The sequence below is a fragment of the Populus trichocarpa genome, chromosome 13 (assembly GCF_000002775.5).
Source record: "Populus trichocarpa isolate Nisqually-1 chromosome 13, P.trichocarpa_v4.1, whole genome shotgun sequence".
In the NCBI taxonomy this organism is placed as follows: Eukaryota; Viridiplantae; Streptophyta; class Magnoliopsida; order Malpighiales; family Salicaceae; genus Populus; species Populus trichocarpa.
In genome coordinates, this window is record NC_037297.2 from 44,666 (window position 1) to 58,910 (window position 14,245).

Here is a 14,245-nt window from a genome sequence, read left to right on the forward strand (position 1 = left end):
ATCCATCCCTTCTTTTTTATTCAAGAAATGAACTCATAATATGTTGAATGCTGAGCATGTGTGCGTAGATATGATGGAGGATGATAGCGTTTGTTTAACCACCAGTATCACTGCAAGGTTTGCCTACTCCCGTTGTATTCCATAATCCATACGACTCTCTTGTACATATGCACGTTGTTGCCAGATACATAAATGGAAGGGGCAAAAAAGTATAAGATAATGAAAGAAAAATAAAAAATAAAAAAACAAAATCATGATGAAATGGTTTGCTGTTAAATGGGTTTGGGCCAAAGAAATGGACGGAAAAGGCCGTAGCTGCTGAGCATAGATGTGCTAATATCGAACCCAATTGTAGCCGAAGAAAATGAAAAAATAGCAAGGGAAGAGGAACAGCAGCAGCAGCATTTGAGTTCAATCTTCATTTCCCATCTTGTCTCTCCAATCCAATCGATGCCTTTTGAGTTCAATTAGTGACACTAATAATAGATAGTGTGAGTAGAATGGCAATATCATCAACAATGAAGAAGAAGAAGGAGAAGGAGGAATACTGGAAGCGCAAAGAGCTCGTCTTTCTGGTTCTCTATGCAATTGCTTTCTACGCTTTCATCATCCATCGATCTCTTCAACTCTCTCTCGGTACCTCTTTTCCTTTTCTTTATCATCTCCATCTCTCAAAGTCTCCTTCTTTCTCTTTTGTTGTTCTGTTCTACTGATTTTTTCTTTTTTCTTAAAAAAACAAAAACAGATCATGAATCAGAGCTTTATGCGTTACGCCCTGGATGGCTTCTCCCTCCTCGTCTCAATGTAATACTTTCCCTTTCTTTTCTGGGTTTCATTCCATTTCCTTTTTTTTATGTCTTTCGATTGCTAAAGTTTCAATCTTTAATCCCAGGATGTTAGTGATGCCCAATGGAGAAATTTCCGTGCCAATTTGCCTATTCTTTCTCTTGTCTTTGCTCTTTTCGCCCTGCTTGCTAATTCTTTAAGGGCCCTTTTTTCCTTGAAAGCTAAAGGAATGTCCTTTGTGTGGCTTCTCATTTCTTTGGCCTACCTCTCTTATCTTCACGGAGCTTGGTAATCTTCTACCACACTGCTGCTGCTGCTGCCAACTCAATTGCTTAATTGATTTGCTGATGTTTTGTTTTCCTTCTGTTTCACCAACCTTCTCCTTCTTTGCTCTTCTAGCGTTCTGTTTATCCTCTCAATTGCTTCCCTGAATTTTCTCCTCGTGAAGGTGCGTTTCCTTCCTATGACTTTTGGGTTTCTTGTTATTCATACCATGATTTACTTTGGCATTGCTCGCAAAAAAATGATGCAAATGATTATAATGTAAAAGAAAAGCTTTGTTGCTCGCGTGGTCATTATAGTGGCGATGAGTTGCTTATCTTTTTATTGTCAACAAAATGGTCGAAAACAATACCGTTGCAATAATTATACTAGCTGAAATGATTATTATTCCTTATATGATCATTGTTTTTCCAGTAAGATATCTAATTTGTGCTATATTTTACTAGATTTGTCTTTCCGCAGATGTTTGCACAGACAAAGTATTTCTCTCCTGTGCTTTGGCTTTTCAACGTATTTTTTCTTCTGTGTAATCGTGTTTATGAAGGATATTCGTTCTCCATTTTTGGGTGAGTTATGTAAGGTTATATCTTAGTCATGGCTGTACACATAGACATCATGCTACTTCCACTTATTGAATTTGACTTATATTATCATAATGTAGGCAACAATGGGCATATTTGGACAACTATCGTGGAACTTTTAGATGGCACATTTGTTTTAATTTTGGTATTTTTTTCTCACTCGTTCATCTATTGGGATTTTACTGCTGAATACGTTCTTAGAGGCTCAGTATGCAAGTGGGAAAAACAATTATTTGGTGTAGCTGGCTGCACTTAAGAAAATTCTGTTTTTGACAGTTATTTTGCGAATGATCAGCTTTGGATATGATTACCATTGGGCACATCAGGATCCTCTTTTTGATCAGCAGGTAAACTAGTACCACATATGTTAGGCTGCCTCTTTTTTTTTTTTTTTTTGCTGTCTCAAATTACATCTAATCAAACTAAGGAATATGTTTTGCCTAGTTTTTCTCAAGTTCATACAATACATAACTGCATTTGAAATTACTTTTTCAAGCATGAGAACGAAGAGAATCTTTTTTCCTTTTCTCTTCCTTTTTCTTTTGATATTTTACTTGCGGGTGATCTCAGAAGCACATTCAACGTTGCCATACTTGTAAGTCTGGAAAAACATGCTACCGGCTCTTGCAGGTTAGTCTTTTGTTTAGCATGAGCCTACCTATTCTAGTATCTGCTATCTACTGTTGCTATGCTTTGAGGGATTTCTACTTCTTCCTCTTTTCTTGAAGTTCATAATTTTGTTTGTGCTGTCTAGGAGGGAAGTGTCCAGAAGGAGAAGTTTTCCCTTAGCATATACCTCGCCTATTTGGTATATGCCCCAGTTTATATTGCTGGCCCAATTATAAGCTTCAATGCCTTCGTCTCACAGGTTTGTGATTTTCATTTATATAATTGTTTTCTGCTTCTATATTGTTGTTCAATTTGTATTAATGGCTGAGGTAGTTTCTACTCTAGACTCATATTAGAGAATCAGATAAGATACCTTCTGTTGCTTGGGTTAGAGAAACTTAAAATTTTCACTTTCTCCATATTAGTATTCTAGATCTCGAAAATTTTCGTTGCGTTTTAAGTGTGAACCTCTGTAAGAAATCATTCCCATCACATCCTGGATTTCCAGTTTCTTACTTGTGATACAATGTTTATGCAGTTAGATACGCCTCAGAATAATTATACAGTTAGGGATATGTCCTGGTATGGGTTACGTTGGTTATTCAGCTTTTCTCTAATGGAATTAGTGACGCATCTATTTCGTTACAATGCTTTTGCAATCAGGTTAGAATTCAAGTATGCACATCATGCAAGGATTTTTCAACATCCTGTCTAATTAAGAATTAATTGAATTTTTTTTCTGTGCTGATCAGTCGTCTCTGGAAACTGCTATCTCCTATGGACATATTCATCATTGGATATGGGGTAAGATGACCTTTTTGTTGTTACAAAGTTTCCGTATTTGCATCTTTAAATTAGATCTTTGCCAAGAGGGCTTTTTTGTACATACAAACAAATTGTAAGACATGAAAACTTTATAAAGTGGACTGGAATGCAATTGCAACCATGAACAAAAAGATATACTGAAGCTCTATGTTCTATAGTAATGTTAACAGTAAATAATGAAGCATGCAGACTGAGCTTCTAAAGATCGATCCATTCTCAACGTATTTAGAGACTCATTGCTTAAAATAAACCAATTTGAACTCAACTATGGGCTCTGATATTTCTTTGACTTGAGCTCATACCAACTTAGGGCATGATTTGTATTAAATATTAACATTCAACTCTTTTTTTTTCTGCTTCCACAGGTCTTGAATTTCATGTGGCTAAAATTCTCCCTTATCTGGCGCTATTTTCGATTCTGGTCACTGGTATGTTTTTTGATGTTTAACTTTTTCATTCGGTTTTTTTTTGTCCTCATTTTTTTTTTTTTCTTGAACTGCACCCTCAATCTAGCCCCAAATTTTTTAGTCCAGCTCTTTTATCAATTATATGTTTTATCTATTAATATTGAAGGACAAACATATATTTTAACCACTGTGTTATTTCAGATATGTGGCATTGAGGCCCCTGAGAATATGCCAAGGTGTATTAATAATTGCTGCAACTTGGAGAGCTTTTGGAAAAATTGGCATGCTTCGTACAATAAATGGCTTGTCAGGTGAAACTTGGTTCACTTTTAGCAAACCCTGATTTCACTAACATATGCATGCTAAAGGCTTTATAAATTACATTCAGATACATGTATATTCCTCTTGGAGGATCTCAGAGAAAGCTACTCAACATATGGGTTATATTCACATTTGTTGCCATCTGGCATGATCTAGAATGGTATTCGTGGCTTCTATCATGTTTTCCCTTTTAATCACTTTCCTTTATCTATTTTGTATGCTCTTTATCTGACAGCTTATTGGTCATAGGAAACTTCTTTCATGGGCATGGTTAACATGTTTATTCTTTATCCCTGAAATGGTGGTGAAATCAGCAGCGAATACATTACAGGTGATCTTTCTACGTGCCGGTTATTGATACAATACAGTAAAACAATTTGAAACTTACTTGCAGCCTAAGTGCTGGGGCATTGTTTGCAAAAAAAGGCACTATACTCCAAGCAAGGATCTCATGCTCAAGATCCTTTTGGTAACAGTTTTAAACTGTGGTTATAATCACCTGTTCAAAACACAAGATACACATGGTTGATTTCATTAACTGATTGCTCGCCTTTGTTCGAGAGTGAATTGTAATTTCTGGCCAAGTTTACACACCTCTATGAAATCAAGCCTACTGGCAATAAGCCTTGCAGCTGACTTGTGTTTCAGTAGCTGAACTTCTTGTTCTAAGAATGGTTTTTCATGTTCACAAATGGCTGATGTTCATATTGATTGATTAAGAAGTGAAGATATCTTCCTACCACTCCATACCGAAGGATCAGTAAAGCAAAATATCATCTACCAGTCTAGCATGGTTGATATTAGGGGAACTACCCAAACCTCTAGAACTATGGTGGCAAGATCAACTTCCAAAGGAAAGTCTTGTGATGCATGCCATAGATTAGACCTTTTATGGACAATGTGAAATGACTTGCTTGGTTGATTAAAGAATTGCAGTTAGATTGCTTTTGAACACCATTGGTATCTATTGATGGTGATTAGTACCAGTGTTACATTACGTAAAATACTGACTCGTGATTAATTGGATTGAAGGTAGGAGCATTAAGTACCACATAGACAATCAGATGAGGTGTTTGAGTTGTTATTTGAAGTTTAACTTTGTAAAATGCAATTTTTTTTAGGTGGAGGGTGCTTTTGGGGAGTTTCTTTTCCGAGAAATTAGTGCAGCTGGTGGTGCCATCACCATTACATGTCTCATGGTTTGTCCTTAACTGTACCCAAGTTTCTACAGACATGCACAAATTTTTTAACTCCAAATATTTCCTGGATTGTTCCCTTGCATTTTGAAACATTTCTTGGTTTTGCATACAATGGCTTTTGATCTCTTCATATGATGCAGGTGGCAAACCTTGTTGGGTATGTAATTGGGCCATCAGGCTTTAACTGGCTGTTTGCACAATTTCTTTCAAGACAAGGTATTATAAGCTCCTCCTGCCTTCTATGCGAATTTAGAAATTTCGCTTTTTTTTTTGGTACATTAGAGTGCCAAACCCTGGGCATTCATGAGGTTCAAGGCTTGGTTGTCAGCATTTAACCTCTTAACTGCTAGTCTAAAAATTATTTTCCTGTCTATTTTCTTGACAAGCAACTGCATAATTGATGCAATGTTCAATCTTACAGGATTGCCAGTAATGGGTGGTATGTTTATAACGTTTTACGTTGGGACAAAGGTAAATGCCATGAAATCTCTCAAGTCTTCTATTTAACTTGGAAAGCTTTTAGTCTTGGAGATCTGGTGGGAGTTAATTCTTCATCTGAAACCTGATTATTTTGCAGCTTATGTTCCACATTGATGATGCCAAGCAAAGGAAGCACTAAATTAAGGGCGTACGAAGTTGTTTTACTCCTCTAAGCAAAGGAAGCACTGAATTAAGAGCCTACGGAGGTCCTTTTACTCGGTCATGCAGCTGAATGCCGATTGGCAGATCACATGTACACTTCGTTGAGGGTTGAGGAAGAGAAAGTCGTGGCTACAGGAGTAGGGTAAACCACCATATAAGATATGATTGTAACCTTTTTGACTGATTGAGTCTCCAATTCTACTTGTTAGTGCTCGGATCTTGCTCCGGGATCAAATATGGAACTTCAGTTTTCCAATTTGACAAGAATACTTTTTTTGATCTATGGCGATCCTGAGAGTTGCTTAGTTGGCAGCATGCTTTCGTGATCTTGGCTCGGTTTATAGGAGCTAGATTGTTGAGTGTAAAGCAGTTTACGCAAGGGGGGGAAACGTGTTCTAATATACATGTACTTTCTTGTGAGACCATTTCAATTTTATAACACATGCCGAAAGCAAAGGTTTTCAGATTAAATGGTCGTAAGACCCATGAATCTGCCCAAGAACTATGCAGACGAGGAAGGGGGGGGGAAATAAAAATTCATAGATCCATAGTTACAAAACTGCCAATCATTCTCGGAAAAATTTGGAATTGCATGCGTCCTGCTAGAAACAAGATGTTCTCTGATGTGAAGATCAGTAACCTGATAACAAACAAGAAATGTAAAGCTGTCAGGAGACTTTCGAGGCACAGATGCGTGCCCGCGCATGCACAGCTTAATCTTATAGATCTTTCATATTCTGTCACCCAGACAAGACGACTTCTGTTCTACTTACTGCAGAGAGGCAAAATCTGGTTTTATGTGATGAGGGCAGTGTAAAAGCAATAGTTCATGCATGACTACTGAGAGGAGAAAATATTCATTTGGTGCTAGCTGCCTCAAAATCACCTTATCTTGATAAAAACATAGCTATATACACTGCCCTCAACACATGTACCGAATGCAAGACAAAATCAACAGGAAGATTTTTCCACGTGTGTTTACCTGATTAGAACGTCAAATGCGGTCAAATCCATCTAATATGGATTTAATTATGCCAACCGATTACTTCTTTTTACCACTACCACCCTTCGATTTTTTAGCGCTAGTTTCTTTACTGGTCTTCTCGGCTTCCTGTCAGAAGCATGACAAATAACAAGCATTACTGAATGACTTGCTGCAATTATCTATACTTCACTTAATGAATCAGGGGTAAGACTTGGAGAGACCTTTTAAAAAAAATATCAATAAAACATCAGTTTGAAACACTGTAGCACCAAGTCATATCTACACTAAGCAATGAAAATTGACAGGGTGATAGAGATACAACGAAACTAAGGCAATTAATTCTCGGGAAAAAAAACAAAGAAAGAAAAAAACTGAGATTTTGTTACCAATCATTTAAAAAAAAACATATATCACGTCTAGCCTGTGATTTCATGCATCATCTTAGCATTTATATGTCTGGAATAATTGTGAACAAAAAACAAAAACTCAACAGCAGCAATTCACTTCTCTCCTAGGAGTAATTGCAAGAAATGGTAACTGACACCACGATGAACTCAGTAGGAAAAAAAAAATGTGAATGTAGATGGGCTCTAAAGGTTCACCAGGGTTTTCAGCTTCAAGCGCTGAAGCAGACACCTCTGGGTGATGTTGTGGAGTGCTTCGAAAACAGATTCAGTGTCAGCATGCTAAGACTGCCAATGGTCTTGGGCACAGAAGTACTACTACAGACTTGCAGAGAGAGCATTTTAAGCTTGATTGCTGGTTTAGGAGGACGAAGAACACACTTAGTACCCTGTCACCCAGTGCATCAAGAAATTATGGTACCAATCAGGTTTAAACTGGCAATGGAATAACAAGCATGGGAGAAGGGTCATTGTTTTATGGAAATCAGGTTTAAATTAGTGGTTGTTGCTACCAAAACATATGGCTGCTACACCTACAAAATACTTAACCGTCTACAAGGTGACAACCCAATCGTTGAAACAGGAAATTTCAACCTAGAGGATCCAGGCCCGAATTCCAAGATGATGGGTGGGTTTTTTGGCGGTGGAGGCCCATCCATCATTGTGCAGCCTAAGGCTAAGTGGGTCTCTCCATAAACCAAAACCAACAATACAGAAACAAATTAGCTAAGATAAAGTAGCTTTCCTGGTATTGTCATTACTGGTGAGAAATGTATCCAAATTCTGATCGGGGATACAAAAGATAGCCAAGGTGGGAACTGGGAGAGCTGGAAATGGAGAAGTTAGCATTAAACCCCCCCACCCCCAAAAAAAAAGGGCAAGCCTATGTAATGATCTAAGACAAAGAGAATGGTCTCTTTATTTTATTTAGTTATTCATTTAAACCAACAATTTGTTATTAGCAACAATCATCATTTAATCAGACATGTACCTTTTATTTTCCAATGGATTTACATCTTTCATTAATAGAAATTTTTTGATGTAGTGAGTAATAGCTCTAGTTGCTCTCTCTTCAACAACAACTCTTGTTTAGGCAGTTCATACCTTCAATACATTGTGTTTTGATCTAAGATTTCAATTCTTGAACATATTGTTCCATTCCCCCCTCCCAAAAAAAAAAGGAAAGAACAAAAGAAGAAAAAGTCACTTGGCATACACCACCATCTTTTAGACAATCAAAATTTCTCTTTTTAAATAAAAGGAAATTATATTAAGCACTAAAGCAAGTTATAAAAATCAATAACTAGTCAAAATTACAATATAGAGGAAACTACAAAAATAATAAGCATAAATACATGTACAACAAGAAATTGGAGGATGGAGTTAAAACACAATAAGATGTGAGATAATGCAAAAGAAGAGCAATCCCCCCGGGCAAGCCTATGTGATGATCTAAGATGAAGAGAATGGTCTATCTATTATATTTAGTTATTCATTTAAACCAATGATTTGTTATTAGCAACAATTACCATTTAATCCGACATATACTTTTTTTATTTTTCCAATGGATTTATATCTTTCATAATAAAAAAATTTTGATATGGCGAGTAATAGCTCTAGTTGCTCTCTCTTCAACAACTCTTGTTTAGGCGGTTCATACCTTCTATACATACTGTTTTGATCTAAGATTTTAATTCCTCCATTTTTCAGCATTAACATATTGTTCCATGTTCAAAATATAAGAGACAGATGTTTTTCCACAACTCTACCACCCAATTAATTTTGTTCCACTTAATCCTTATTTCACGGTCTATATTACTTTGTTAGAAAAGGTAAAGGATATTGAGTGACAGAAGTACAATTCTGAAAACCTAATAAGATAAAATGATAGAAGTCTCAACTTCAAATCCCAACATTGAAACATCAATCATTAATCATTAATCTAGATCCTAAACCCTTTACTTTAAACCCTTTGCCCTCAACTTTCAATCATAAATTCTACACAATAAACCCTGGACTGTAAAACGACAAACCTCCCACTGTCAACCAAAGATCCTAAACCATCCACCCTAAACTGTCAACCACCCCTTTGTAACCAATACCTGGAACAGTAAGAGTAAACACTCAATTCTCAACCATAATTCTGAATCTTTAACCTTGACTCCTGACCATCAACCCTAGCTCTTGATCTGTCTCCAATACTAGGCTCTAAACCTCCAAACTTTACTCAATCCTAAATCTTCAAACTAAACTGCAAACCCTCAATACTTACACCTTGCCTAAATTTTTGCCCTCCCTTTTTTAAATTATCCTCGCATATGATACCGGGATAAGAATTCAGAATAGTTTCATCTTCCAGTAGCCCCATCAATGCTATTCAGGAACAGAAATCATGGAAGCATCCTAAAAATGCATAATATAATCAAACCTTCCGCTTAACAGGTTGAGATGTGTTGGCAACTGGCTTAAAAAATGATTCCAATCTGCAGAGAGAAAGATAGGGCAAATCAGAGGAGAAAAAAACAACAGGTCAAGTATAAATCAGTTCCCAGAGTTTCAAGTTTCAACAGGGTCGCAATTTTTATTTTTCTATAGAAAAAGGGGGTGCGGTGTAACTTTTTTCCCACTAACTTTTCAAAAAACAATTCAACATGCCATGTTGTTATCCATCCATGATTGCAAAATGGTAAGATTATCCAAGGACTGTGCTGAAAAACTTGCCAAATTTCAATGGTTGCAATATTTTACAGGTTGGGGAATATCTGAAATCCTAAGTATTGGTTTGTTGTATCCCTATAAAAATTCAAGGCTCCATCTCCCTTTGTTTGCTTAGCAGTACTTACCGGCCCTGTGAGGACTTGTTCTTGGCAGCTTTGATTTTCTCTATTGCCTGTTACAATTTAAGAAATCAATACAAATTAATACTGCATGTTTCCATATTGCAAAACATAGCATTATGAAATGCCTGCATAAAGATGTTTGTACTAATGATAGAGGCACACCTTCGTCACCCTGTCACTGTTGAACCCATTTTCATTCACCAGAAAAGTAATCAAACCCTGAAACATGTCAGATGCAACCACTTCAAATATTGACACGAAGCCATTGAAAGGCAGTAGAATAAACATAAAGTTTCAAAAATTAAACCAAATAATAATGATGATGATGATGATGACGATAATGATAATAATAATAAAATTCATTCACTTCTTCATCTGGGGAAGTCCACTTGACATCAAGTTGCTCTTCATCAGTAAGGACAGCTGGTTCTTTAAAAAGCTGTCGAGCCTCCTGATATGGCCAATCCTCTGGTATTTGGTACCTGGATATGAAGAGTGTGATTAATGAACAATCAGTAAAAGAACCAAAAAAAAACGGCAAGTTATCAGACAAATGTGAAATCATTCTTTATAAACTAGAAAAATTGTTGTCCTAGAAAATTATTAGCATGAAAAAAAGACCATGTGTAGTGGTGCACATCATAAGTGGAAAATAAGTTTGGTTTGACAAATTATAGACCACAGCATATAGTCAACATTATTCATTTGATAAGAACTCCATTTCAAATGTTTACATAGCCAAAATCAGCCAAGGAACAAGTCCAAAGAATAGTAGGCTGCCCAACGCGAGTACCAACCAAGCCAAAAATACCTAAGGTGATTCAAGCACGTACACATGAAAAATAAGTTAAGGACTGCAAGAAACTTTCAGATTCAACTGAAAATTCAACAAAACAGGCATAAAACATATAGGAAATTGATTTGTTATATCCCCTGAATTTTAAATAAAAATATTCACATGTTAAGTCTAATTGATCATTCACTACCATTTCAAATACATGGAATGCAAGCAACAATGAAAGATGACGATCTTAAAAACTTAGATAATCACCTTTCTTTGTTTATGTTCTCTAGTATGCTCTCTATAGAACCGTGTTGTCGGATGAGTTTCAAGGCAGTCTGTCCTCCAATTCCTGTGGCATAGATTTCCGAGAGCATTAGTTACTGAATGCACCATCACATTTTCAAGCTGAACCAATACAAGCTTGAATAGTCAAATTTTTTATTAGAAGAGTTAAGAATAAACAGTTGAACCAAGAAACAAGAATCCTCAGCACCTCGAATGCTGTCACAATAATCACAACCAGAAAGGATGCACAGGTCAATGAATTGATCCATGCTAAGGTTTAGCCCCTCCAAGATCTGAAAGAAACCCATTATCAGAACAGTGAATTGAACATCAAGCAATTGCAACAGTGTTCATGTTTTCACGGGACCTTTGGAATTTCAAATTCCATAACCGGGATTTTCCTTGAGCTGGGATCCATCAAATGGCGAAGAAATATAGGGGCTCCAAAAGTAAGGGAATCCATGTCTTCAGAAGCCACAGCGTAGACCTGAAACATATGGGACATTGCATGAATCATCAAAAACCATTCCATAAGGAGAAATGGGAAAACCTTAGAGAAAGGTATGATTCTACAATTTTTTCCTTACATAACTAAAGGTGTGAAGACTGCCATGGTAAAGCCACCATGGAAATCAGGGCCCATTGAGACAAACTGAGGTGAGAAATTTCAGGCAAGCAAGCAAACAGTGTGTCTTTAAGACAAGATAACCCAAACAAGTGAATTGGAAATGAAATGGACACACTTCAAATGCCATTCACAATGTTATGGACATGCTAAAGAACCCAAAATAGTCAAATTATCATGGAGAAGCAAGATACTTGCCTTTCCTGATTTGCAAAGCGTAGCACACTGTGCTTCTGCTTCAGAAGGAGCCTATAGAACAAAAAATATTTCCCAAGTATCAGTCTTTTATGATGTCATTGATGATCGCAAGTTGCATAGACAAACAAAACTTTGCATTTATAAGTGAAAAAAAAAAGCCTTGCACTGAACAAATCCACTAGGAAAAAACTATACGGAACACAATATCACCTCAATTACAGGCACTCCCATGAGTTTTAAAAGTCTTTTGCAGTCATCATTGTGCTGCTTTGTCACCTGTAAAAACAGATGAAAAAAAGATGTCGCCATCAAAAGTTATTGTCCAACATAAGTAAAAATCTTTACAGCAAACCGATGTTACCATGATGGGATAATGTAAAGTAATAGCAAACAAAAGAGATCAAACAAAGCAAAAAACAGACCTTGACTGTCCGTTTACTGAATTTCTCAATATCTTCCTTAACACCAGACTGAAATGAAAAAACAAGATCTTACAGAATACTTAATCTGAAAAAAACATCGAGTGAGCTGAAAAGTAATGAAAAGTATAAGTGGAATATTCAAGAAAGATATGAACATTTAGGTACCTCGACAGCTGCAGCCAAATCCTCAGTAGCATCAGCACGCTTTGAGTATCTGCATTGCATGTGTGATGTGAGAATAATGATTAATGGTGAAGCAAGAAAGGAAAAGGTTATGCAAGGCAATGTAAATTTGGGGCATAAGTACATATTAAAAAAAAAAAGTAAAAGAAGTACCGCTTAGCAAGCTCCTGTTTTTTTAAATCTGGAGGCTTCCCGTCAAAGACATAGCTGAAATATAGATTAACAATTTCAGTAAGGAAAACAAAACACAATAAATTCAAGAAAAAAAGAAGCTACAAGTAGAGAAACAGAGAGAGGAGGAGGAGGAGGAGGTGGTGCGAGATTACAGGGGCTTGATTCCAGCCTCGAGAAGCCTAATAGTGCGATTAAACATGCCTTGCAAGTGACTACAAAATGAAACACCAAAAATCAAATATAATTAAACCCGTTTTAAATATATGTTAAAACAAACAAAAAAAAGAAAGAAAGGATGTAGGAAAGGCATCGTTAGGCTCCATCCAACCTGGTGACTTCACCAGCCTCATTAGTCAGCATTTCAGTTCCACTTCTTCCAACTACAATCTGCAATTCAATTCAATGCACAGAGACTTTACTTTGTATTTTAAATTACTCAAAAAAATAAAAATAAAAAATCTTCATTTCTTCTTCTACATTTTAAATTAAAAAAAAGCAACCCCAAACCTAAAAATAAAACAAAAGATATTGATAATTAGTAAAGAGTGAAGGAGAGACGGACAAGGAACTGGTAGATGCTCATGCTGGCATCGATAGCAATCTTACGACCGAAGTAGCTCTCGAATTTCTGCTCTTTCATAGCTTTTGGAGCATTATCCGCCAACAGCTTTGTCAAACCCTAAATTTCCATCAATCATAATTAATTCCCAAAATCAAAAAAAAAAAACCCTAATTCCTAATTGAAGATTTACTGAAAAAAGATCATCATTGAACTCGCTCACTCACCTTGATACCCATTACTGAGTTGAAGTCAATAATTGATTTTAGCAATGCCGAAAGAAAAAAAGAGAGCTTTACTGAGTCTGATAACTGATATTAGAAGTAGTAGAAGCGAGCCAAAGGCGTAGCCTTGCTTCTCTTTCCCGCCCACTCCTCAAGCTAGCTAGCACTACGAAAAATGTAAGAATACACATGGGCTTTCCCTTGGCCCACTTTCCATTTTATCTGGACACATGGGCATTTATTTGGGCCATTCATTCCTAACCCAAGGTACTTGTCAACAGAATGATATAGCGGGCAATCTAAGGCTAACTAACGTTAACATAGATGTAACCAATACATTAGTTCTGATAATATATTAAAAAAAATAAAGGTTTGTTTTAGCTCGGTTGGGCTAAGACCTCACCAATTTTTATAGGGCTTGATCTTCCCCTGTTCCACCACATTCTCTCTCTCTCTCTCTCTCTCTCTCTTTTATTATCTATCTCTTATTTTTCTAGGCAGGTCATGTTATACATGTTATAACTTCATCTATACTTCACTTATAATTACCATTACGTGAGCAAGCTATATATTTCCAAGTTTAAAGGAGAAAAGGAGAAATTTTTTTATTTTAACATGGAAGAAAAATATTTAACTCTTTCTGTTCACTTTTCTTACGTAATATCTACCTAGAAAACCCTAAACTAACTTCAGTATTAGAGAGTTCTTTTACGGGTAACACGATTATCCAACCTATTACTTTTCCTAAAGAAAGCCCAGATTCAGTGAAGTTTTTCTTAGCTTCATCAAGTTCTTGGACATTTCTTTCTCGAGAAAACATTCTCATCTCTTCCCACACGAGCATGTATTATTTTGCGATCTCTTCCTGCCATAGTTATTCAACAACATATGATAATTAACCATCACGAAT

General features: G+C 36.4%; 2 protein-coding genes across 4 annotated transcripts; one reads left to right on the forward strand and one right to left on the reverse strand.

The window, feature by feature from the left end:
- The first annotated feature begins 256 nt into the window (after positions 1-256).
- On the forward strand, positions 257-6,077 carry LOC7465202 (membrane-bound O-acyltransferase gup1). Of its 2 annotated transcripts, XM_002318880.4 has the most exons (19): positions 257-636; positions 746-804; positions 893-1,074; positions 1,186-1,234; positions 1,531-1,634; positions 1,730-1,794; positions 1,926-1,996; positions 2,220-2,279; positions 2,404-2,517; positions 2,797-2,921; positions 3,011-3,062; positions 3,449-3,511; positions 3,692-3,801; positions 3,879-3,971; positions 4,061-4,142; positions 4,933-5,010; positions 5,151-5,226; positions 5,432-5,481; positions 5,588-6,077. In XM_002318880.4, exons 1-19 carry the CDS (start codon positions 501-503, stop codon positions 5,627-5,629), a joined length of 1,611 nt encoding a protein of 536 aa, XP_002318916.2. In that variant the 5' UTR covers positions 257-500; the 3' UTR covers positions 5,630-6,077. The 2 variants fall into 2 exon arrangements, with proteins under 2 accessions (XP_002318916.2, XP_024439325.1); XM_024583557.2 differs by lacking the exons at positions 257-636; positions 746-804 and having other exon boundaries at positions 974-1,074; positions 1,515-1,634.
- Positions 6,063-13,505, reverse strand: LOC18103998 (flap endonuclease 1). Of its 2 annotated transcripts, none has more exons than XR_002977357.2 (18): positions 13,339-13,505; positions 13,115-13,231; positions 12,881-12,939; positions 12,705-12,764; positions 12,532-12,585; positions 12,361-12,409; positions 12,196-12,243; positions 11,984-12,049; positions 11,774-11,824; positions 11,318-11,437; positions 11,159-11,243; positions 10,933-11,014; positions 10,249-10,363; positions 10,044-10,100; positions 9,885-9,931; positions 9,470-9,524; positions 6,635-6,763; positions 6,063-6,292 (listed from the first exon to the last, which is right to left on the reverse strand). XR_002977357.2 is itself a non-coding variant. In XM_024583558.2 (18 exons), exons 1-17 carry the CDS (start codon positions 13,348-13,350, stop codon positions 7,254-7,256), a joined length of 1,254 nt encoding a protein of 417 aa, XP_024439326.1. In that variant the 5' UTR covers positions 13,351-13,505; the 3' UTR covers positions 6,633-6,763; positions 7,240-7,253. The 2 variants fall into 2 exon arrangements, 1 of the variants encoding a protein (XP_024439326.1); XM_024583558.2 differs by lacking the exon at positions 6,063-6,292 and adding an exon at positions 7,240-7,430 and having other exon boundaries at positions 6,633-6,763.
- Positions 13,506-14,245: the final 740 nt, after the last annotated feature.